Genomic DNA, 27,588 nt, shown 5'->3' on the forward strand with positions numbered 1-27,588 from the left:
GATCATATAAGCATTATTCACATCATTTTATATGCTGAACATAATGCAATTCACATAAAGTAACGAATACATACAGGTTAGAATACACAAAATTGGAACCAAAAAATTTGCTTAGGATTTAATATTTAATTAAAATAAATTTTATTTTTTGTTAAATCCTTAGTTTCTGAAGTGAATTTTATAGCAATAAGGCAAGCTAGCACAAAATGCCACCAAGTCACCATGCCCAACAACAAACTATAAATTTAAACAAAATTATTTTTAGACATTATTGTTGCTTTCTGCTCAATCTCCTCATTTCCCTTTTATGCTCCATTTGAACTCCTTTATCCCTGAAAATAGTAGCAACTGCCCAGAAATTTAATTTTTACCAAGATACAAAGGGCCCCTCTAAAGCTGTTTTTCAGCAACAATGCTAGTCATTTACTCCCAATCACAAGTTGAAGCATAAGAGTGGCACCAAGTATGTTATAGAAATAGGAATGAAAGATATACTGCAGATTTAAATCAATAAAGATAAAAACAGGGGCCGGGACTGGGGCTCAGGCAGTTGGAGCTCCGTGCTCCTAACTCCAAAGGCTACCGGTTCGATTCCCACATGGGCCAGTGGGCTCTCAACCACGTTGCCAGTTCAACTCCTCGAGTCCCCGCAAGGGATGGTGGGCTCTGCCCCCTGCAACTAAGATTGAACATGACACCTTGAGCTGAGCTGCCACTGAGCTCCCAGATGGCTCAGTTGGTTGGAGTGCATCCTCTCAACCACAAAGTTGCTGGTTCAACTCCCACAAGGGATGGTGGGCTGCGCCCCCTGCAACTAGCAACGGCAACTGGACCTGGAACTGAGCTGCACCTTCTACAACTAAGACTGAAAGGACAACAACTTGAAGCTGAACAGCACCCTCCACAACTTGACTTGGAAAAAAGTCCTGGAAGTACACACTGTTCCCCAATAAAGTCCTGTTCCCCCTCCCCAATAAAATCTTAAACAAAAAAACAAAAGGTAAAAACAGTGATGTTAAGAGCACACAGGAGAACTTCAGAGGAGCTTCCAGAAAGAAGAGGAAAACTAGACAATTGTGCCATATACAGTTAATATCATTGCTAACTCTAGCGACTTGTATTTGAGGTAAATCAATTATCATTTATCACAATACCAAGTGGCCATAAAAATCCATCACCCAAACCAGAACACTTGAGAGTAAAAGGGAGAGTTAATTAAAAAGGGAGAGTTAATTAACAGATGTAAAGTGAGACAATCCCCAGGCAAACTGGGATGTATGATCACCAGATCCACACAGATTTAGGTGTGAGGTGTGTGACTACTTAGCATAGTATTTCCCTCCCCTTGAATATTAGAGTTGCCAAATCACTATGGGATAATTTTAGCCTAGCAACAAAATCAGAGACCCAGACATATTTAGTTCTATAATGGGAGACAAAAGAAAGAAGGAGAACAGTAAAAATGAAGGGCTTGGCAAAAAATTCTATAAACTCTTTCCAGGTGATGGGAACAATTTTTAATCTCAATGCATAAGATTAGCTTTTTTCTTTTTAAATTTTGATCTGATTGATTTTTTTATCTACAACATCCTAGACTACTTTTCTACTTTTGTTTTTTCATCCACCCCCCCATACATAACTGATTTTTAAAAATTAATTGGCAGTCAATCAGTCACTCACTCAAAACTAATTAAATGGTCCAAGTTAATAAATGTCATACTGAGTCAAAACCATGATCCTGTAATCCACTTCAGACAGTCTTTAACTGTATTTTAAAAGTTATGAAACAGGCTAATCCCCAGAGAAAATTATATTATAATGGTTCAAGTTAAAGTAAACCCAAACAATATTTACCCAACTGGTAAACACACACATGCTACAGGAATCACAGTTTATCAAAAACATCATAAAATGAAAATAGATAAAATGAAGAGAGATATATATATATATGTACACACATATATATATACACATATATACATATATATACATATACACATATATATACATATATATGTGTGTGTGTATATATATATATATATATGTATATACATACATACATACATACATATATATTTAAAGACAGATATAGAACAATTGCCGGAGTCCTCTTAGTATCTTGCGTGCTGGGACTTAAAACAAAAGCAAGTTTAATTAAAGAAGCATACCTTGGTAAACGGCAGTACTTTACATTGATTTTAAAGGGGCCTGTGAATTTTCAGTCTTTTAAAGTTCAAGTTTTGTCCTCATTCTAATTTTACGTAAAAATTTAAGATTTTTCTTAACATAAGTATCCTGTGATAGGTTTATTAGCAATAGTAAGGTTCATTCAAGCAAGAAATTTTCAAAACTTCAGAGGAAAATACATAATTATCTCTTGTAAAATCTTTCAATCTTTCAGGACAAGTTTTTCTTTCCTTTTTTCCTCTTAAATTCTCTGTCTACTTAAGAATCATCACTCGGACCTCCAAACTGCTGACCTTACAATGATCTTTAGGCTTTTCTAGCTGATAAGATTTCTCAGTTAAGACATTTGAAACCTCTTACCAGTTTGGACACTCAAGCTACTATATAGAAAGTGGCCTATAGATAGATACTTGCTTCATGGTTAGACTGTCCCCCCAAAATCCAATAGGGATAAAACCAGAGTGAGTTGTATGTATTCTAAGTTTCTTCTTAATCTCACAAAAATATCAATTGACATATTTTCTTTTCTAAAGATAATTGAGAAAAAATTTAGTTTCAAATAACTGATTAATAATCAGACCTCCCTGGCTTTTTATATGTCCTGAGGACTTTCTTAAATGAGTTAAGTATCTACTGATCTTGTATGATTCCAAGAACAAAAATAGGACTATTTTAGCAATAGTATTATTGCTAAATAGGACAGAACAGTATGCATGAGAAATTGGTACCACAGAATAATCAAACATATTGCTATTACATATACTAGTTATAAAAATGACTTATCCTGCAATAAAAGAAACCTATTTTATTTAACCCAGCCTATTCACTTCTTGTGATGTGTACTTTGGGAAATCCTTATATAAAAGCATACCTAAAAGTAGACCAAATTAAATCATACATACATACATACATACATACATACATCGTTCAATGAAATCTACTTCTAAAGTGAAGCTGTAATATGACCACAGGAGAAAAAAAGCAAAATCAGATATTCTACAAGAAATAATAATTATGACAGAAGGGACAAAAAACCCACAAAGTTTTAGGGTTTTTTTACAAATAAAAAAGTGACTCTATCAATAAATGTTCTGCATATATTATTTTTATTGTTACTGCATTATTTTTACTGTTAAGTTTCTCTAGAGTCAAAGTCTACTAGTTAATGCTTGAAGCAGCACGTGCTTTTAGTAAATAAAATCTATCACATTTCCATTTTCTATGCAATTAACAAAGATGCTCATGTAGAAAACTACATAATGGAAATCTGTGGAACAAAGTTATATTTGTTTACATAGTTTATAGCAGGAATAATTAAGAATGGGCACTACAGTTCTAAAATGTTATGGCCCTGCATCATACTAAGACAGAAGGCCAAAGTACAGCGAAAGTGTATACAGAAAAATTGAGCCAATTGCAAAGACTATGCCTATTTGACATCGTTAGCACAACCTGAACCAATATGGGTCCAACTCTGAATGGGTCAGTTAATTTATTTACTCAAGTCTTTTTAAAAATTCAGGTCACTGAGGAATTACATAAGGCAAGATAAAAAGACATCTATTTTACCATACTCACTTATTTGCCTCTTTTTATATTGGGGCGCATATGAACACACTTTTTTCCTGAATTATAAAGGCCGAGAAAATGTTGTTTTGAGGGTAATATAACCCATAATATATTTTCTCAGCCTTTGTAACTGCCCCATCAAGAACAATTAACCACTATAGAAATTTAATAAGCAGAGGGATTGCTGGTGAGCCATTTACTGGCAGATAATGTCTGAGGGATATGCACGGAGTACCACTAGACTCTTACTAAGAAGCAACCAAAAAAACATACTCACCTTGGGCTCAGGGGAAAAACAACAAAAAACTGCCTTTTAGTGAGAAAGAGGTTATTGCTGGCTTGGAACAGGTTACAGAGAAACTTCCCATACTAAGAAAGAAAAACTCTTAAGACTTAAAAACAAAGTGATGCGGCAGAAAAACAGATGATTCGGTTCATACAAACCAGATAATTTCCACAGTTGTCAACAGGTGGACACTTAATTCTGTATTACCATAATTTATTTTCTTTCCCATCAATGCAGTTCATTGAAACAGGAAGATGGTAGAGAATTATTTAAGTATGATATTATATTACCTTAATTCAAATCTAAAAGTCAGAAACTTTTACAATTAGAATTAAGAAAAACAAAAATCATTACTCTCATGATACAATTATAAATTGATCAAAAAGTGACATAAGAATAGAGCTAAATAACAAAGTAAATAATAATAATTTAACTGCTTTTTCATTGGCTAAAATGATGAACAAATTTTTAAAATGTCGATTCAGATACTATTTGTTTCTATTCAGAAAATGTCTTCAAATTACTGATGTCCATCTGTTAAAACAAGGCCTCTCCAGCAAGAAGCTGATTAAAGACCTCCAGTTTGCTGCAAATCTTGCTCATATCTGACATCAGAAGAAATCTGTCTACATAGGATAAAGAACAGTCAACTCAATATTGGTTACATTTTCATTAATGCCATTTATTAGCACCACTTTGTTCTTTATCTTGTTTCATTTCTACTTTTAAAAATAATGTCGAATCTCATTTGGGTTCTTTTTTTTTTTTCACTGAAACTATAACAAAGATTATCTCCACTCGCTGCCACTGCTTCTCATTTGATATATTTCACTAAGGCCCTAATATGTTCATTCCTCTGTAATCTCTGGGATTCATGGTCAGATACTGCTTACTCATTCTGGTAGATCTTCTTGCTCCTAACAAAGACTACCAAAACATCAAAACAACTTTATAATTCTGCTTTCTCTTAGTGGTGACTGTTTACATGCTGACTCATTTTCAACAACTTTTTTTTAATCAAAAAAAGCTTTAGTTTCTCTTCTTTGAATATTTTAAAAGGTGATCAACAAAAAGAGCCAACAGAACATCCTAGACATATTCACATTGTACGTTGAGTACAGAGATAGTACCTTACTTCATTCACCTTTCGAATGAATTCTAATGACAACAAGCTGCCAAAAATACAACATGTGTAGATTTAATGAAGGAATGAATAACTAAATAAATGAAGATCTGCTCAGAATGCCTAACTCACTCATAAACCTCTAATAAACTCTTAAAATATGTACTGAGGCAATGAAAGGTGCTAGGATAAAAAGATGACAGTTCTTGCCCTCAAGAGCCTCCATCTATGAAAACATATGAACACATTACAATAGAGTTAGGTATAAAGTACTCTGTGAACACAGCAGATAATAGATTCCACAGTGACTACTTCGATCACACGTAATCACATTACTTTGTGATTAAGTGGCTACAAAGGCTACTTTTGTAGGAGAACACTATACTTATCCCCTTCATGATCCCCCCAAAATTAGATATATTCCAAATACTCTTTAATTTCCATTAACTATCAAAGGCTGAATGTACCACTTTTAGCTCTTTCTCAATTTCATATGCCACTTATACAGCTTACTATTGTGATTAGTCTCTGGGACAACACCCAATAGCAGAAAAATACTAGCAGATTTCCTAATCTGTTACTTTGTTCCACTCACACTAGTTCTCTCATCCTCACCCAAAAGGCTCTCTTTTAAAAGTACTAAACCACCTAATCTTCTATAGACCGAATGAACATATTAAAGTTGTATAGGTAGTATCAGCATAGCCAAGAACCATTTTAAAAGAATTAGAAAGGCCACCAGAATGTACCTACATCTAAGGAGTTCCAGGCAGTGAGTTCTATTCTATTAGGTAAGTTTACTGTGCTGTGTAGGCAATGGATTGTATCGAATGGGTCATTTATTAACTCCGTATCATTTGGATGTCACAGCACTTCATTGGGTCATACTGACAATGCACTGTACTATACTATAAACAAGGAAATATGTATACCATTCATTAGTATTTCCCCACAAGAAAAATAATATTTTTAAATGTGAGCAATCATAATATATATTAACCTTTTAAAAATCAAGTAATAAACCAAGCTTTTACTTTAACCACAGGAGACAATGACAATAAATCATGTTATTTAGTGGTAATTTGCACTGCTCTAAGTCAGAGTATAGCAAAACAATTCATTTATATGAAGTGAAATTAGACCTGTCCTACTACACAGGAATCTGGAGAGGTAAAGGTCTAAACACAATGTTTAAAAGTTCAAAATCAATTTTTCCTCCACAATCACTATCAAAACATCTGCAGTCGTTGGTATACTTACCACACTGACTGAATTTCTCTTTTAGTTTCTGCCATGTCAAGTCAAAAGGCAGCTAGAATGAAAAAAGGTATTAGTAACAGATATACAAGGCAAAAAACAATTTTAAGTATTCTTTGCATTTCGTTGCTTACATTTCTGACAAATATCTGGTTGCCTTTGGAGCCTATTCTGTCTCTCATTCCGCTTCCCACCGGGCCCGATAAAAATCCTCGATCCATATCGATGCTCCTTTCCAGTATAGCTCCTATACCTGGTCCCATTCTATCAAAGCTGGAACTCATCCGATCCAGTCCCATCCCCATTCCTCCAGTCACACTGTTCATGCCACCCATTCCACCACCTGGATTTTCAGGGAGGGAAGGAAGGATTTGGGGATTTGGTGTTTTTGTTTTAAAAACAGAAGGAAGAGGAAGAAGAGAAAGAGGAGATAGAGAATAATTTTCAAGAAAGAAAGGGAGACAAAAATTAATTCATTTATATAATTAGATAACATGTAAGCATAAAATTATTTTCATACACACAATATAACATTCTTCCAAGAAACAGAATTTAATTTGGCATACATTTAGTTGAATGCTAATGGCTAATTAAATGTGTTAATTTTAGTCATTATGTAATATATTATACACATATACTTCTATAAAATTATACTCTGATCATAAAACTCATCATATATAAATCATATAAATTTTCTACCATTACTTTATCCATTAATATTATAGTAGTATTTACCCTGATTTTTATTTCCCAATAATACACCAACTTTAATAACTGCCAGAACAAAGATTATGGGGCAAATTCAAATTATTACAACTTCAACACACCGACTGTTGCTCTCATTATACTCTCCCAAACAATATTCTTTTCCTAGCTTACCTTTCACCTCAGTATCTTCTGTTTCACATATTATTTCTTTTTGTATCAACTCAATTTTCAATAACGACAGCAACACATAATTTTTAATATCAAGATTATAGAAAACTTGTGGAGGTAGCAACAAAAAAATGGAGTAACACTCCTTCAGCTGGAGCTTGAGAATTTAGCTCATAGCTCATCCTCACTCCATTCTTATGCGTTCAATCGCCTTTAACTATTCCAATCCTACTCATTCTCAAAACTTATCCTTGTTCTCATACTAAAATTCTCATACATAGAAATGTGAAAAATTAACATCACCCTCAAATTGGCTTTCTGTGAATAACAAATATAAAATTAGGGAAACCGAAGTGTAAATACTGAGGTGAAAAGGGGAAGGTAGGGAAGTTATCATTAATAAGAAAATGGCCAAGTCTGAAAAGATGATGGAAAGAAGGAATAAAAGGAGAAGCAAGATACAATGGAAAGAGGTATCTTCAGCTGACAGGATTCTTGAATTAACTCTTAGAATAGTTCAAATAGGCTGTGTTTCCTATTTGTGAGATTTCAATCAATTAAAGGAAGTCAATAAAGTATGGAAAACTCACAGAGACATGGTTCAGTAAGCAATTGAGGCCCAAAACCAAGCCATGTGTTAAGCCTTAAATACAAGGCCTAAATGTAGTAGTGCAACCAGATGCAAGAGATTTGGCATTCCCCAGGGTTGCAAATACTTTTGATTCTATCACAGGAAAGCTTTAAGAGGAAAGAAAATGAGCATCTCTTTCAACCTTGGCCCTCAACCTCAGGAGGTCTCTTTACAAGTGTTATTTCTGGGGCAATTCACCTGTGTCTACCAAAAGACAAAAAAGGTGTTCGCAAATGAAAAAAGCTGTCACCAACAGCAGTTGTAGAGAATAACCAAGGAAACAAAGTTGGTGATAATGCAAAAGTTGTTCTGGACAAATGCTTAGAGAAATCCCCACATTCCCTAGTTGACAAGAAGATTCTTAGATTGTCTTATAATTAACACATACTCTGATGTTAGTTTAGAAATATCAAAGAAGTAAAATTCAAAGTTAGTTTAGAAATATCAGTGATCAAACAGAAAAACTCAATAGCTATCAGTTTCTCTAAATGATGACAAGACATATTAACACATAAAAACAAAGTTTTATATATATATACATATATATATATATATATACTACAATAACTGCTCTTGCAAAATCTCTTGCAAGCACTCATATATTACTGAATAAATTCTAGTAAAATTTAAACCTACTTATTCCAGATCCTACTGGACCCATGTTAGAAGCTCCTATTCTTCCCGCAAACCCTCCAATCATTGCACTGCCTAAACAAGGATGGAAAGATAATATACTAATTAATTTAAATAATCATACTTTAAAATTCCCAAGGTACTATGCTCTCAGAAGATGTACAGTAACTGAAAAATATAGTCTTCTAGAATTAGGGTTCAAATATGTAAGATACTGCAAAAGAGGTAGTGCATTAAAATCCTTGAAATGTTTTTATCTTCCAGTAATGTGTGAAACATTATAAATTTCCAGTTTTTCACACACAAAAAAGAGAGAAACAAACATTGAAAAATATAACCTGCAAAAAGAAAAGAAGTATGCAGCCAGCCTACCAAGTCTACCAAAGGAATCTCCAAAGCCTCGATTAATTCCAATATCACCACGTCCAAAATCTCTCTCCATGCTACTGGTCATCGCACCACGGTATAGCTCTGAAAAAATTATGCAACACATTAATCCTTTTTCAAGTGTATCAATGCACAGTAATGCATTTAGGAACATATTGTAATTAAACCAAAAACACAGCAAATGTCACAAATACCAAAAAAATGCCTGTGACTTAGCCAACTTACCTTCATGCCACATATATCCCCAGTCTCATCATGCCTGTCCCTATCCGCTAGGGCCCACATGTGCCCTCTGAAGACATCTATAGTACCCATTCCTAAGTAGGGAGAACATTTTAATAATGTGCTAAACTAAAGGTGGCATGCATGGCCCACCACACACGTACCTACCTCCCACTCGGCCAACTCCTCCAAATCCCCCCATGCTGTTCATTGCTTCCAGACCACCAAACCCAATTCCTACGGAATAAAGATTAATTTTGAGATTTGACTGTCAGGTGTACAGCTGACAGGTACATTTTGCAAATCACCTTTCATATCCCTTAAGTATGTACCAGGCTCAATTTCTGCTAGCAGCTTTTAGGACATGAGCCAACAATAAATCATGACTTTTTCCCCCCCTTGGAATTCTCAGCACAGTTCATAACTTACTAAAAATGGTGATGGGTACATACGAAAAACAAATGTTTATACATACATACCTCCTCCAATTCTATTCATTCCTCCAAAACCTGGGCCATCCACTCCCATACCTCAAATAAAATACACAGTATGTACTTTCAGTAAATCTTATTTTTATGACTAAAGAGTGATATAACGCTATACATCAAAATAACTACCATTGGTTTAGTCACAATGGAACATTAGAGAAGCAGTGGGGCACAGGTAGGATGGTTTAAAGTGCTATGCCATATCAGTTGTCTAATTATGAGTCTTCAAAAAGGACTCACTGCATATTTATTAGGCGAAAAACCAAATTCACTGGTCACATTCAGTTACAGGACCAGATAATTGTTCATTTCTTTTTGTTTGGCAGAACAGACAAACAAATATGATTATCACTGATTTTTTTTTTTCAGCACAAACATATGAGTATCACTATACAGAGTAGATTTAGAGATCATGTCAGAAAGTAAGCACTCCTCTGAACATGGTAGCTAAGGGAGCAGTGAAAAATTAAAGAATAAAAATAGTGTGTGTTTCATAGGGTGCAGGGTCCACTCTTCTCACTAGTTCTTTTGTGTTGGAAAATACAATATATTTTCTTAAAAATTACATTTATGTTAACACATAATGGGTTTATAATTATTTTTACATAAGTATGTTTTAATTTCTAATATAGTAAATATTGATAAATATAAACACATAAACAAAAGTACTTTGGAGTCCTCAACAAATTTTAAGAGTATAAAAGGGTACTGAAACGAAAAAGTTTAAAAACCAATCTTCAAAGATAAACTGTAAAGTTAGTACAGGTGAAGAGCCAACTAGCAATCTGGTAAGTTACCTTCTCAGCAAGATATACAAACTTAAATTGCTTATGATATGGTAGCCTTTCAGTCATTCCACAAATAACATATACCCAGGATACATAAGGCACGAAGCTGAACATTCTCCTGCCTTAGAGCCATTTCAAAACCCACAGTGCTAAAAGGCTAGCTACAACACGGTGGCCTCAGAGAAACCCTCCTGACATTTGTCCACCCTCTTTCATGTTCTCTTCTCTCCAAGGTTTCACTCTTTTCTCAGACAGAAGTGACATCCTAATTACCTAATTATAAAATACAGTCCTTTTGAACATTATTACAAATCAGCAAATGTGAGTTTTATGATCTAGCGAATGTATCACTTGATATAAGAAAGTTAGAATACTCACCACTTGGACCTAAATTTCCCATTACACCACCTATGTTCAACTGGCTGGCACTAATAGGCTGTCCACCCGGACCAAGTCCCATTCCAATGCCCCCAAGACCACCTGAAACACAATTAAGAATAATATTACCAACCCATGCATGATTAACTAACTGGCACTATAATTTTTTTTAAAAGCTACATGCCTATAATCGTATCTCTAAAATTTTTCAAATTTGTAAATAAAAACAACTGGTTCTTGTTTTTATTGGAATGCAGCAGTACACTGAACCCTAACTATGACACCATTTATAAATAATGATAAGTGGTTTATGAAGCAGATCCATCTTATATCTCAATTAAAGGTATACTGAAAAGGACTAATGAAATACCAGGAGGACTTTGAATATTATAGCACCTTATAAATGGCATATCTGAAAATGAGATTCTTGCTCAAAATTGTATACCCACTTAAAATCTAGGAATTACTTTTAAAATGGTTCAAATCAAACCACAAAGTCAACTACCATGAAAACATAATATTGAATAAAGCAAATGTTACATTACCTAGTTTTATCATTTACTAAATATTTATTTACATTTACATGACACCTTAAGTGTTTGCACATCTATTATCCATAGATGAGATTTTTGACACCTTAAGTTACTAGCACTGTGCCATTAGGCTATGTGATTAAAAGTATAATTTTTCTGTTTCTAAATCCAGTATTCTTTTTACTATTTCTCTTAAAATAAGCTAATTAAATTCATAGACACAACTAATTAACAATTGAGTAGGAACTGTTTTATTCTACTTTTAAAGTTCTTGCTAGTCAATGTAGCAATTAGGTGCTGAGAAAAACATATACCGGGGGTGCCAAAAAAATGTATACAAGTGGACACATTGGTTAACGTTACTCAAGCAGCAGTTCACCATAACACAAGTATCTGGACGCTGATGGTAACCACTTTGAGCACCTCTTGTAATTGCAGAAGTCAACTGTGACTTCTATTCATCTTTTATTATCAGTATATATCAACTATCACAGTTTTAACCGTTTTCCTTTCTTAAAATGTGTATATACTTTTTTGGTACCCTCTGTATATATATTTTATAAAGGTAGAGTACAGAAGCATGTTGTGTTAAATTGGAAAGATCAATGTGATCTGGTAAAGGAAGTAATTTTTTCAGCTCAGTCCCTAACAATGGTCCAACTGAAAGCAATAGTACATTTGACCATCAATGATGCTCATGTCTACATTGAGCACTCATATTTTCATGTTATCATTGTTCACTAAAATGAAATAGGACTCCTTGAAAGTTAGGCCAATCCCATGTCTTTGAACAAGAAAAATCTTCATGGATCTGGGAAATCCTGTTTTTTACCAAAAAGTAATATTAGAGGCATAAGTAACTTTTCAACTCATAATATTTCGAGTGAAGAGAGGGAGGAGGGAGGAATGAAAAACTGGGAAGGCTAATCATGATTAACGTAACTAGAACAGATTCTGTCAAAAGTCTATGAGCTCATATTATATCTCGATAGAGAAGAGTATACAAAAATGTAAATCTTGAAAAAAACATAAGTATAAATGTAATAGAGGATTTTTTTTAATCTAAATAAATAAGAGTATTAATAGTGGAAAAGTATTTGGGAGACTCTGCATAAAGCCAGGATCTCGAAAAATGACACCCTGAGTCATAAGGTAAACTTGGTGGAGGCGGGAAAGGACTGCCCTATAAAGGGAGAAAGGTCAATATTCAGATATATGTGCTGAGAATTTTCTGTAATTTATTTTTTAAAAATGAATTCTCAGGCCAGGAAAGCCCAATAAATAGTAATACACACTCACACTGTAGTAAAATCATATCCCAAAGACAAAGATCTTAAAATCAGCTACATGAAGAACACAGCTTACCTATAAAGAAAGGACAATTCAACGGATAGCTGACTTAATAGCAATAAATAATGGAAGCCAGAAGACTGGAATATTTCAAAGTGCTGACAAAATAACTATCGATCTTAAACTGTATAACCAGAGAAACTATCTTTGAAGACATTTATAGGAAAACGAAAACTGAGAGAATTTACTAACAACAGATCCTCAATGAGAGAGCTTTTAAAATATATGCTTCAGGGGCAAATAGTGCCAGGGTCTATGAAAGCAGAGAAATTATGACACAAATCGTAAATAATGCCTGATTTGTAGGATTGAAAAAAAAACACAATACAGAACTAAAACACTGTGCAATCATAGCACATAATTCAGTAGAAAAGTGATCAGAATTAAAGCATTTAAAGGTGTACTATTGAGTAAAAGTCTATTTATATTGACTTCACACTTTATATAGACATATTAAAATATTCAGGATAACCACTAAAAGAGAAACAAGATAGGAGAAAAATAAGTACTTATAAGAAGTAGAAAAACAGAACACAAAATAAGATAATGGAAATTAGTCCAAATAAATTAGTAAATGTGAACAAAACAAAGCTTTTATATCTACGTTAATATTAGACATAAGATTTAAAAGTAGTTACTAAAGTTGATTAACAATAAAAGTTGATTCACTAAGAAAACATATCTTTTCTAAACGTGGATGCACCTACTAAGTTAGCTTTAGAATATTTAAAGTAAAAACAAGAACAAATAGACAAATCCACCATTCTAGCGGGAGATTTTACCATACATATCTCTCAGTAATTGACAACACAAGCAGACAAATTAGGATATAAGACCATTTACATGATTTAAAAACTAGTTTTACTAGACATATACATAACACTGCATTCACCAAGCACACCTGGAATATTAATAAAAATGTGCCATATATTAGGCCATTATGCAAAGTCCAAAGGAACTCCAAGGAATCACAATCGTATAGAACATCTTCTCTGGCCACACTGTTAAGTTAGAAATTAATAAGGAAAAAAACCTACACATTTGGAAATTCAAAAATACTTGGCTTAAGAAGAAATCATAATGGTAATTTAATAAAAATTTAAATCACAGTAAAAATACTCCAACAAAACTTGGGTACAGTGGTTAAATTTATATAACTACTTATATTAGAAAACAGGCTGCAAACTAGTGGAATAAATATTCAACTTAAGGAGTTAGAACAAAAATAAGAGACTAAATCCAAAGAAACAGAGAAGGAAATAATAAAGCTAAGAGAAGAAATTAAGATACAGAAAATGAAATTCACGTCTTTGAAAGCGCCAATAAAACTGACAAATCTCTAACCAAAACTGACGAAGAAAAAGAGAAATTGCAAACCTTCAAAGTTAAAAGACAGACCTGTAGATGTGGCATAAATTTAAGAGATTATTTTATGCCAATAAATATTAAACTAGACAAAAACAGTTAAAATTTTAAAATAGAAATAAACAAAACTGATTCAAGAAGCAGAAAATATGAACAACCAATAGTTAAAAATCTTCCCCAAAACAATGTATCAAGGCCAGACTGTTTTACACGTACTTTCCAGCAAGCATTGAGAACAGATTACTAGAAAAAGAATACACACTCAACTTAATATTGTTTTTAATAACAAAAACTAGAATAACTAAAAAACAGAAAAACTAAATGTGGTATTAGCAGTTAAAATGAAGGAACTGGAGCTACGTGTATTAATATCAATGAATTTCAAAACAAAAAAGTTAAACCTAAAACAGCGCAAGTTGCAGAATAGATACGATATGACTGATATCACTCACACCAAATTTTAAATCCAGCAAAACAATGCTATATGTTCATGGATGTATAAACATATGGCCAAATTAGTAAAACCTAAAAGGTAAACACTATATTCATAAGCTGTTTCTTGAGGGTAAGTTATGTGGTGGGAGGTGGGCAGGGGAGAGGAGGAATCTCAAATTTATCTGTAAAATTTTATTTTAAAGAAAAGTCATCTAAAACAAATATGGGCTGATAGCTACACGAGTAATTTTATGTTTGTATATTTAAAATATTTTATAAAAAAATTATTAATCAGAGAAGGTACAGTAAAACAGTAAGAACAAGAGCTAGTATTTATTGAGTGCTTACATTATGCCAGAACTCTGCAAAGTGCTATCAATCTATCTATCTATCTATCTATCTATCTATCTATCTATCTAAATTCATGCAATACTCACATTAAATCTATGAAGTAGGTACTATTATCAGTCTCATTTTGTAGATGGGGCATTGAGACACAGATGTTAAGTACATTGCATTATTGTTTTATAATCCTTTGGAAAACAATTTGATAATACTGATCAATGTGCATTACCTTGAGAACCTACTTTAGGATATCCATCTTAAGGAAATAATCAAAAACATACTAAGGATTTGTACACAAAAATATATTAATTGCTCTGTTGGTGATTAAAGGAAAACAAGTTAAAACACTTAAATATACCTAACAGTGGAATAGTTACTGAGCATCCATATGATAAACTATTAGGTTGGTGCAAAAGTAATTGCGGTTTTTGCAATCATTTTTAACCTTTTAAACCGCAGTTACTTTTGCACCAACCTAATATTAAATATCCAATAAAAATATTTGGAAAGAATTTTCAATATGGAATAATACACTCTACTGTTAAACAAAAAGATACAAAATTATTATATGGTAGTTCTCAACTATGTAAAAAATATACATGGGAAGGAAAGACTGGAAGAAAATACAAAAATTTGTTATAATGGAGGTTCCTTGTGGATAAAATTATAAAGACTTTTCTCCCCTCATGTATATAAACTTACCAAATATTTTAATATATATTGTTTTTATAATGAGGAAAAACTACCAAAAAGAGAAAAAAATGGCCCATAACTCTCTTTTCAGTCTTCCAAATCAATCATGCCAAATTATCTCCGTAACTCTAAACTAAACTCAAACTGTGTGCACCTTGGGATATAGGCACAAAAACAAAGAGTTTGCTTAGCACATAATAAAATGGAAAAACAACAGTCTGCAATGTTTCTAATAATAGCTTTTACTTACGTGGTAATTGTGGTGTTTTACTGTCATGCGAACGGTAGTCTTCATGAGGGACAGACTTGTCATCCTAATTGCAAAAAAGTTTATTATAAGGTTAATATAAAACTAAAAAGATCTGTAATGTAGAGGAGAGCAGATAAAAGATTTGAAAAGTTTGGAGGGGTGAAGTGATATATAGGAACTCACCATTTTCACATGCATAGGTCTATCAAACAAAAACTGCCCATTGAACATAGCTGTTGGTTCAGTCAAGGAAAGCCAGTTAACAACTATAAAATTATACTTGAACACAAACACATTTTTAATAATCTTAATTTAGAATTCGACTATCTTTAATATTAATCAAAATCTCTAATATTGTACTTATTTTTTATTAGTTTCTTCCATATACTCAAAAGAAAAATCTTCAATTCTTTGCTTTTTACTTTGATTTTATAAATAAAATGTAATCTTTTAATTCAACCATTGAAAAGAGAAAATTAAAATTAACAAGTCTTCATTTAAAGCAATTGTATTAATTTACAATGGATTACATAACTGTCAAGAGCATGTATACATAATTAGTTGTGGTAGGAAGAGAAAATAGAAAAAAGTTCATACTGGGCCTGTACAATGTAGCTAATTCAAGTTTTAAGAGTGACTTTAGTACTTGGACATAGAAAAGGTTTTATATGCTGGAGACTAAAGTCTAATACACATTTCTAAGCCAAGCAACCTTAAATTCCAGGACTCCCACAAAACGGTACCAAGCTTCTTCAACCTTATTAAATAATGCTAAAGTGTAAATCAGGATACAAATTGCTTGAACTGCTTCAATTGCTTGTTCAAAAGTGACTGTGCCCATTCCTCTGCTCTTGCCATCTTTGTCTTCTTTAATATCTGCCCGCTTTACAGTTCCAGCTATGCTGAACACTTCCTTTAGCTTCTTCCAACCAACTTTGAAGTCAAGCTTAACATAAAATTATATAAAGTTACACAACTAATAAACCCCTCTCCCCATTTATAAATACAAACAAATCTTTTCTAAACTCTCAAAACTATAAAGAGCTATAATTCTTGTTAAACAATGTATCAATAACATTCAAACAAAAACATCTTAAGTTGTTTAAAATCAGTTAAGTAAGCTACATCTATGTAGTTCCTTATCCTTGTTTTAAATTCCCAAAACAGTCTCTCAACTACTCAATCTAGTTTTACACATTTGAAACTTGCACATCTATTTTACTAAGAGAAATTCAGATTTTGGAAAGTACTGACTTTCAAAAGCTTGAACAAATGACAAACCAACTACAACATGCACATTCACGAATATCAAATATGAAAGAAAGCAAAAGAAAGAAATCCATTTACCAATACAAACAAAAATCACATACATTAAAAGCAAATAATTTCAAGAACTGCTAAAGGTTTATAAATTCCACAGTTCTCTTTTTGAAAAATTCTAAATACTCGTATTTACACTATAATATATACATATATATACATATATAGAGAGAGAAAGAGAAAGAGAGAAAGAGAGAGAGAGAGAGAGAGAGAGAGAGAGAGAGACTTACACTGGTTTTGAGTTTATGGTAATTTCGCTTTGGCTTACTTTATTTAAAAATAAGCAAAATGTTCCATAAACCTATAATCCATTCATCTAATTAAATAATCTCATAATTAGAACTAAATATCTGAACGACAAAATTTTAAACTAAAGCTTCAAACTTACATTAGCAACAAAAATTGTGGAACCAAGTCTACCAGCCTGCAAATTACTGATAACCTCAGGAGGAATGTTTGGATTATTGAGAATGGAAGGTGGTAAATTCATCAACCCCGATCCCATATCGGGTACATGTCCTCCTGGAAATGATCCTCCTGTTCGTTGCAATGCCCTACGAGCATTTTCTCCATCAGGATCCTACAACACACATTGAATGTTAAATGCCACTAGATACATCAATGAGTCTATATAATTAAAACAACAACTTCAAATTCTACAGTAGCTATCCCATCTGGCTCAAATCATTGGCCCTCTTGAAGTTTTTTTCTCATCCAGAGAATTCAGTCCCATAAAAACCTGTGGACAGACAAAAGATTACAGTCTCCAGGGATGTCAATTAAATACCTCTTTCCAATCACTAAAGTCACTTAAGAACTTGAAATTAGTTTAATTTTGTCCTTGTACTAGTGTACAAGTATATGGTACACATACATAAACATGCATAACTCAAAGAGGAACCAAATACTTACTGTACCTCTTTTCTTTCCAAAATGCAGTAATGGTGAGTTGTCACCATTGGATAATTAATTCAATGGCAGACTATTCAAAGGTTTTCAACAACAGAACAGATTTTATAAAACTCAGGAATATTGGGATAGAGGGGGGCTATAACAATGTGTAAATTTCATTCCTGAACAAAATACAATTATCCACCTTACAACCTCTTTCCTTCCTCAACATGATTATGGTCTGAGATGGGGCTGGGGAGACAAGGAAAAGCTAAGAGTCTAAATGAAGAATGACAATAAATACTGATTTTTTTTTTTTTTAGTTCATTAACTTTATGAGAAATAGTTTTCCTTACAAAACGAAAAGAGCAAGTTTAAATGTACTTCTCACTCATCTTACCAAGTAGAACACAAAAAACCACCTAACAATAAACTATCATTAGCAATACCAAGTGCTTATGATATAGGTAACCATCAATTCTACTCCGCTGGGCTGTCTGCGAATACTAATAAAAGGAAAGTTCAGTGACTAAAAATGCTTTAGAAAGGCTGGCAATATATTTCTTCAGCATGAAGAAATAAAAAGAAATACAGCAGTAAAGAAATGCATGTTTTGAAGAATGTTATAAAGCTTTTAAGTTAATATATATTCAATGCTTCAGGTCTAAAGTTTCAAAAACTTACACAAATACTAAATTTAGGTTAGTGGTTACCTATGAGGAAGGTGGTGGACACCAAATAGATGCTTCATGAACTATTAAGATAGGTTGTTCTTAACATTAACAAAGCATATTACTATGTTTGATTTGTCTTTATCTACATGACATATATATAAACATATATACCTGTATAAAATATATATAAAATACAATTTATATAACACAAATTACCTACTATATATAACATGGTTTATATTCCTCTTTTCCCCTTTGATGTCAGCCTGCTAGTCATTGCCTGCCATTGTTATTAAAGAGCCTGTAATAAGTTTAAAACTGCTCCTAACCCTCATTTAATTAAATGAGAAAGTGTAATTCCAATATCTGTAAAGGAACATTGGAAATAAACTTTTCTTTCAACTATCACTAGTAGTTCTCAGCACTGACCCCAGCTACGCATTGTAAATTAATTATTCCCAGGAAAGGGATCTTTAGTGAGGTTGATCCAAAAAAGTTAATTGTATAAAGAACACTTCATCATTGAGCTAGGCCAAACTCAACCATTTTTTCTTTAAAAAAGGTTAAAAATGTGAGTATCACATATTGGCTTGGATCACATAACTCTATTTTAGGGTCTCTGGAATATTTCTGAGGATCTACAATGTACTAAAAACTTAAAATAACATAAACAACATGGACCTGGCATTTAGCATCTGGTAAACATTTTTTACAATTAAAATTAAAAAATAAAAACACAGACTCTACAATACTTGTCTTTTTGAAAAAGAATAAGAAAATAAAACAGCAAATCATAATCCTCAAAATAACAATTTCCCTTAAGGGTGGTTATTCTACAAATGCCATCCTTATGAGAAATTATTTAGGATATCAACATATTTCTGGAACATTGGTACTGGTTTCCACATAAAAAGCACTAAATAAATGGCTGGCACAGACTGTAACAGTCTAAACTTTCTCTACCAATTCTCCACTTCCCAGTCAAAAAAAAAGAATAACCCCCAGGCTCAAACAGGATTAGAGGATTCAGAGGCAAACTCAAATAAAGGGATTTGGGATACTTGTATTCATTGGTAGCATAGCCTTTCATTTTAAGCTACAGTCGTCCCTGCTTATCCAGGGTTTCGCTTTCCTTGGCTTCAGTTACCCACGGACCAAAAATATTAAATGGAAAATTCCAGAAATAAACAATTAATAAGTTTTAAATTGCGTGCTGTTCTGAGTAGATAAAATCTTGTGCTGTCTCACACTGTCCAGCCTGGGATGTGAATCACCCCTTTGTCCAGAGTATCCACACTGTATTCGCTTCCCACCCGTTAGTCACTTAGTAGCCACATCGGTTATCAGATCCACTATCACAGTATCACAGTGTCTGTGTTCAAGTAACCCTTCTTTTACTTAATAATGGCCCCAAAGTGTAAGAGTAGTCATGCTGGCAATTCGGCTATGACAAAGAAAAGCCATCAAGTGCTTTCTTTAAGTGAAAAAGTATGAATGTATGGGGAAAAATGTAGTATACATAGGGTTCCATATTGTCTGTGGTTTGGGGCATCCACTGGGAGGTCTTGGAATGTATCACCTGCGGAAAAGGGGGAACTATTCATTATCACCTCACGCTCAGGAAAAAGAATGACCACTAACATTCCCACCTTGGACAAGAATAACAACAATCATTACTACAGCTAACATTTATTATGTAGTTAAATTATTTTGAGCACTATGCTAAGTGCTTTATATAATATCACAATTACAACAAATAGCTAATATTTATTAAATGTTTTATATATATTAACTGTTTGAGTCCTTATAACAGTATCAGATAGGTTCTAGTATTATTCCCATTTTACTGATAAAAAACAAAGAAATAAAGAGATTAAGTAATTTGCCCTGGGTCAGAGATTCTCTTATGCCACAGACTGAATTCTTTACCACGGTATCTCATTTAAACCTCACAAAAATCCCATTAGGTTAAGTATTATCACAGTACTATTATAAGTAACATGCCCACTCACACAGCTAGAAAGAGATAGAGCTGGGACTCAAATCACTACTAAGTGTGACTGACAGTATTGTTCTATGACCAGTGATTAACATCTGTGCTGGTAGAAATACTTCAGGGTCCCAAAGTTATAATCTCTATCTTTTTTTAATACAGACTTTACCAAGGATACATACATAACTGGTCTGTGAGCAAACTTCATACAAGATTAACAATATGAACTAAAAGATATGAAAATGACTGCTATTCAAGCTAATCATTTCTACGGTCAATTGTACCTAACTGTGCATAGTTTTTTATGTACCTTCTGATTATTCCTTTATCAACATATTTATATTGCAACAATTCTATACAAAGGAACATCTCCATTTTAGGGGTTTCCAAGTTCCAGTTATAAATTTCACTAACAGAGTTAGATTTTCCTTAAATTTTAATCTGGCACAGTTTCAGGTTAATATTATTAAAAGTGAGTATCAATTTTATTCAAATCCATAAGGTATTTGTATTATTAAGCAAACTTTATCAACTACAAGAATATCTACTATATTTGTCAACTTAAAACTACACCATCTAAAAATTGAAAATGTATGTACCAAATAAAGTCAGCACCTAAAGTGAGTCATCTTTAAATTTCTGGGTCCTGAAGTTGTTTTAAATCACATACGTCTGCTTCTAATAACTTGGAACAAATCAAATATACAGGCTAACTGCTTAAGGGCAAATGGAAAATCACGTACAAGCAAAACTATCATCAATACATAATGCTTTAATAAGCATCAATGTTAAAAAAACAAAAATGTTGTGGTCAGATAAATACATTACCAAAGATGAAAATCCAAAGAAAACATGTCCTTATATCCAAATGTTTATTTAAAATATAAGCAATCTTACCTCTTTAATATTCAGGGGTCTTCCACTAAGATCATATTTGTTCATGGTTTCTAGGGCTTTCTTTACAAATTCTTCATCTTTGAATTCAACCACCCTTAATGGGGAAAAAAATTATAGAAAAGTTTTATGTACTAAAGTTTTTTTCCCCAATCAGAAATTTAAATTTGACTTAAGATACTTAAAAAAAAAAAAAAAAATTCTTACCCACAACCCTACATCCAAGTAGATATGTCAATATATGCAAAAGAAAAAAGGTTTTAGGTCAGTAGACGAAGTTAATGGTAGAGTCTAACATTTAAGTCATTAAAAGCAATCAATAATACAGTCAATTTTTCTTTTGTCTTTTACACCTCCAGAACATAACAGGCAAGTGACCACAAATTTTCTGTAAATTTTTAAATGTCTCTATTTCAGATAGTAGGATTTAACATACACTCTTGAAGCACATTTTTACTTTTAGATGACTCCTCAAGATAAAACTAATACAATGTCATTGCACAAATTCAATCAAAAGTACTTAAAAGAAATAACAGAAGGCTCTAATACACTTATCCTTACATAGTTATAAGTATTTTCAAAAGACGTATTGTGCACAAGTAGATTTTAATGTATATTTTTCAATTTTATTAAAATCAAAATAGGAAATATTAATCTCACTTTTAACAAAGTTCTCAGAGAAAACTGGCTGCACATAATTTAACAGCATCCAGTTTTAAACATGTAAAAACAGTCACCTATGCTAAAGAAACAAATTAGTAGTATCATTTTTTAAATAATTCTTTGTCATTGTTATTGTCAAAGTGCCACTGAATGTAATGACAAAGTTTTTATTTTTTATGCACCCAACTGGTTTTTGCTAATATAATTAAAATGGTTAAGAGCTTTCCATTGTGTTCTTCTTCAGTATATTCTTTCTTGTTGCTAAAAACCAAAATCGACTATCACCCAATTCCTTCTATGTCAATTTAATCATCAGTGTCATCCATACCAATTGGTCAGAACACTGCCTCTTATGTAGTCCTGCAGGCTACCAAATTAAGTTTTTCATTACAAATTTCAAACATACATTCTGAATTAACACCTTTAAGCTATAGGCTTCTCATAGAACTCTTAAGGAATATTATCAATTCAGTGACTGTTAAAATATCCTTGAAGACATCAAAACACAACAAAAAAAAATCCTACATTAACTCTATTTGCTAAAAAGCAGCATTACCTTAGAGCATTAAAAAAGTGAATGCCCTTTGTGAGTATTTATAAAACCCATCCCTTCCAGGCAGCTAGCTTGATCTGTGTGTCAGACTTGCTAGTATAAAGCCTCAATTCTTGTATAATAAAGTAAAACAAAATGAAACTTAAGTTTCCAAAAACTGGTACAAGTATTATACGAAAAGTAAACTGCTGAGGAACTTTTAAACCTCAAGCAGATGATTGCCCACAGCACTTACCCTTGATTTTCCTTCCGCATCCTTAAAGAGCTCCACGTATGTAACCTCACCAACTACATAAGACATACAAAAGGAAGATACCAAGAAACAATACATTTAAACACCAATGTCTTGCTTTACTGCACACCTGTGCACAACTCTACAGAAAGGCACCTATTATTCACCAACAATCAAAACCAGACCAACGTACCTCCTGTCAATGGCTATGTAAATTTAACTAATTTTCAGAAATGTACATCATCCACATTCTCTAAAAAAGCTAACAACCATATTAACCTAATTCATACTACAGATCATATTTTGGCCAGCATGATATAGTTGGTGAACAAATGCACATATACATACAAATAGTCCCTTAGCCTATCATATTAAAAACATCAACATTAGCACTTTTCAAATAACTTTAGTCGCCTACACACAACAGCTGTTTTAAGGTGACTTCCTACCTGAATGTCTTCAATCATGTTTGCCATCAGTAAGCTAAATTTACAAGTCATGCTTCACAGCAAGCCACACACTTTCTAAATAGTCAATGAATAAAACCAATCAAATAGTTGTCACCTTACAACAGATACACCAATGCAATTTTTAAAAAATTTATTAGAAGAGATCAGCCTCAAAACCAAGTACATAGTTTTCTGGACTGTTGAAACTCAGTTTTTCAAGAGATAACAAAACTAACTTTTACAAAATCAAGTATGAAAATTATTTTCCCCCAAAACCAACCATGTATATAAAATGAAAGTTTTCAGATTATTCTGAAAACAAAACTGCAACAGCAGTAACGCAATTTTAATATAGAACTGAAGAGACAGCATCATGGCATTCATGACAATGCACACAAAATGAATTCCACAGGCAGATTCCAGACTCCACCAAGATAATAACAAAACAGCTTTTGGAAAAAAATAATCAGACCTTATTGTTCAGTCTTTAACAGCTAAATGTATTGCTTAACTAATGCAATAGTCCTTTAAAAATCTATAAAAACTTCAACTAGACAAAGCAATCACGTTAACAAAATTCTTGGTGGCATGCATATGCTGGCTTGCTACTATCCCACTGAAATAACAAAAAAACAAAAACAAAAAAAAAACTTCATTTATCCATACTACCTTATAATGAAATTGCATCAAGTGAAAGAAGAGGAAAAAGTTAATTCATGTGTCAAGAAATAAACAAAAATTGATTCTTGGGTCTGTGGCTCAGAGGAATAAAAAATTTTGTTTAGTTCCCTCCCCCTTCTATATAAAGATTATCCAACAGTCAGTTTATCAGAGCTGGTTACCTTTTTCTCTCATTAGATCTTTAATAGCTTGCCATTTCATGTCATATGGGATGTTGCTAATGAAAACTCTGTTACGATTTGGACCTTTCTTTTCTCCAATGCCTGAATTCTTGTCTTTCGAATAAGGATGAAATCTATTGGCCTTCTTATTTCCTGTAGATTTTTCTTTTAATTCAGATTTCTCTTCTTTTACTGATTCATCATTCTCCCTATGAATTAAAAACAAAACAACAAAAAGAATACCCCAGTCACATTTCTAATAATGGAAGTCTATATTAAATATTCAATATTTATCATCTCACCTCACAAAACTCTCCACTTAGATCTCAACAACGTAGCTGGAGGGTCACACTGCTGGCTTTGAAATTTCCCAATGCCATCTCAAAGCTAGGACTTGGGCAGATTACCAAACTTCTATTCACAATCTTTTCTTCCATAATAAATAGCTGCAGCATCACTCAGTTTTTCCCATCCTAATAGTTAATAAATGTTATTAGAACTTAACAAGAGGGGGAAATGAGTGATTTTATTCCTACAGTATGTAAAACTGCCACCTTTAATGGGGAATTAACTTTCTGGGCTTTATTCAGAACTCTAAAAAAACGAATTTATAAAATTTTTTCTATTTTCAGTTTTGGTCAACACAGAAAATTGATAAGGTATCCTAATATTTTCATACTCAACATTTTCAATGTTCTAACCTACAAACTAAGATAGGGTACTTCATAGAATTATGCCATTTTTATTAGCAGTATTACCTATAATGGGGGGGTAGGGTGGAGAAGGGAAGCAGTACTTAAATGCAACATGGACCAGAATTTTATAAATTTACTTTATAATGGGGCTCTAACTGAAAAAATATTTAATTCATAAAACTGTAATAACAAAGCAAATATATGATGCTATCCACCAATCATCTGCATGATATAAGTATACACTTAAAGTAAATCCTATAGATAAAAATCTGAATATTTTAAAAATGCAATTTACTTTTCAAAAGGAATTTTTTACAGAAAAAGAATAAATTTATTTTAAATTACTCTAGTGAATTTAAAACTATTTAATTAAAACTTTGATCTTTAAAGCAAATTTTCACAAACAGATACTAATTAAAATCTCTAGGAATGACACCCAGGAATCTAAATCTTTTAAAGCTTCCTGGATTATTCTGACAACCAACCAGGTTTCATGACCCAGGCTCTAAATTATCTCCTAGGCCAAGCAATTGTGGGAATCTATACACTGCAGTGCTCCACCCACTACTCATTCCATGATATACTGAACTTTTTAGACACTACTTTTCTGAGCAGGTAACAACACAGCCATAAATATGTTGTACTTTGTAAAACTCTATGAACACAAAAACTACCTGCATTGGTATCAGTAGCATCTAACTACACAGAACACGTGCTCGATAAATATTAATTCTTGAATGAGGGAACAGTCAATTAAGAATCCATATTCATCTGAGCACAGATGGTACTGCTCTCTGCCAGAAAAACTGCTAAAATCAAGAGACATTAGAGCCAAACTCGCTTTGCCACTGTTTCAGACCTTGACAGGGACACCTTCACTATCAAACATCTTCCCTCATCATAAATGGCACATCCTGGAAGAGATCATCTCACCTGTCCAACTTTAGCAAGTACCTACCTGTCTAAACAGAGTCACTTCTGAAAATGACAGTAAGCAGCCAAAAGGCACAGAGGCCTTTTCTCTGATTTATGAGTATAGTAGTAGGCAGAAGATCAAACTTTTCTTTTTAATCCTCCAAAGAACACTTTTATATAGTACGCAGAATTCAATTAATGTTTTTTTTAAAATAACTAAGTCTCTATTCAGGTCAATAGACATCCATACTCATATGGTCACTAGCTAAATACCACTCCCCTACCTATTTTTATTTTCTTCCTGAATGAAACCAATTTTGAAAATTGCACAATGTTCTTAAGTACTCGCTATATTCTTCTATTCTTACATGGATGTTGTAAGCACAATCTGACAATTCAATTAAAAAGCTGTATTATCACCTGTGAAACCATCACCATACTCAAGATAATGAACATATCCATTCCTCCCAAGTTTCTTCATGTGCCTTTGTAACCCTTCCCTACCATCCCTCCCTATCCCTTCCTTTGTCCCCAGGCAATGACTGATCTGCCTTCCGTCATTCTAGTTTAGTTTGTGTTTTCTAACCTTCATATAAGTTAAATCATACAATATGTAAAAAAAAAAAAAAAAAAGGCACTAATATTATGTAGGATACCCTTTTTAAAATATTCATTCAACAGATGACCAAAGAAAGCAATTTCTTCAAATTTTCCTTATTAGTGGCATCTTAAAGATACTGCTGAACTGCTCATCTACAATGCATAAATTAAAACTATCTATAGACCAATTTAGTGGCTAGAGGTACAGTCTGATTAAGAAACTAAGCTATATTTACTCAATTTCTGAACTCTTTCTATGTCCTACATACAGTATGAAAGACAGTAAAAATATATGTGAAAACTCTTCAGGAAATGATGCTACACAATATTAAAATATTGGCACTATACCCACGTAATAATTCCCAATGTAATAATAATAATTCACAAACTATTCATGTAATAATTCCCAAACTATTCATTTAGGCAAATCCTCTCCTTAATGTACTTGAAATACAGACTGTGACTATTCTAAGTCATAAAAATGTTATCTATTCATAAGACTGAACTATGCCTACCCAAATTATAACATATATTTTTGAAAAATCGATATTGAACATCAGATAAGAAAACATAGTTTTAATATGTGATTTAAAAAGCATAATGCCGTGTTTCCCCGAAAATAAGACCGGGTCTTATACTGTGTTTCCCCAAAACTAAGACCAGGTCTTACATTAATTTTTGCTCCAAAAGACGCATGAGGGTGTATTTTCAAGGGATGTCTTATTTTTCCATGTACAACCATCTACATTTATTCAAATACAGTCATGTCATCTTCTTCTGGAACATCACCATAACGTACTAAATGAGTCCATCTGGCTTTGAATCCTAACCGGGGCTTATTTTCAGGGTAGGTCTTATTTTCGGGGAAACACGGTGCTACACATGAAATGCAAAACTACACCCAGTTCCACTCTTTACTCCTAATATGATAAAAAAATAATACTCTACTTCAATCACTTCACCTTGCTCCAGGGCTTAATATTTTATACGTGGTCTAATGTAACTTTCAATCTCCATAGACTCCAAGGTGTTACTTACATAACCACACTTGAATGATGAAGACTTGTAACA

General features: G+C 32.8%; 1 protein-coding gene across 2 annotated transcripts in view; it reads right to left on the minus strand.

Annotated features, from left to right (window-relative positions):
* MYEF2 (myelin expression factor 2) overlaps nucleotides 1-27,588 on the minus strand; it is a 38,296-nt gene that overhangs the window by 8,099 nt on the left and 2,609 nt on the right. Inside the window, exons 2-16 of one of the 2 annotated variants that reach the window (XM_019730698.3) lie at nucleotides 24,308-24,516; nucleotides 23,020-23,072; nucleotides 21,776-21,783; nucleotides 21,572-21,665; nucleotides 17,505-17,696; nucleotides 16,589-16,742; nucleotides 15,980-16,029; nucleotides 15,797-15,860; nucleotides 10,826-10,927; nucleotides 9,651-9,701; nucleotides 9,340-9,408; nucleotides 8,935-9,033; nucleotides 8,566-8,637; nucleotides 6,557-6,765; nucleotides 6,426-6,477 (exon numbers count right to left, since the gene is read on the minus strand). In XM_019730698.3, coding sequence (XP_019586257.1) covers nucleotides 6,426-6,477; nucleotides 6,557-6,765; nucleotides 8,566-8,637; nucleotides 8,935-9,033; nucleotides 9,340-9,408; nucleotides 9,651-9,701; nucleotides 10,826-10,927; nucleotides 15,797-15,860; nucleotides 15,980-16,029; nucleotides 16,589-16,742; nucleotides 17,505-17,696; nucleotides 21,572-21,665; nucleotides 21,776-21,783; nucleotides 23,020-23,072; nucleotides 24,308-24,516 — 1,478 coding nt within the window. The remainder of the gene's footprint in view (nucleotides 1-6,425; nucleotides 6,478-6,556; nucleotides 6,766-8,565; nucleotides 8,638-8,934; nucleotides 9,034-9,339; nucleotides 9,409-9,650; nucleotides 9,702-10,825; nucleotides 10,928-15,796; nucleotides 15,861-15,979; nucleotides 16,030-16,588; nucleotides 16,743-17,504; nucleotides 17,697-21,571; nucleotides 21,666-21,775; nucleotides 21,784-23,019; nucleotides 23,073-24,307; nucleotides 24,517-27,588) is intronic. The other variant, XM_019730699.3, reaches the window with a different exon arrangement.

The sequence above is a fragment of the Rhinolophus sinicus genome, chromosome 3 (genome assembly GCF_057876585.1).
Source record: "Rhinolophus sinicus isolate RSI-liver-muscle chromosome 3, RSI-T2T, whole genome shotgun sequence".
In the NCBI taxonomy this organism is placed as follows: Eukaryota; Metazoa; Chordata; class Mammalia; order Chiroptera; family Rhinolophidae; genus Rhinolophus; species Rhinolophus sinicus.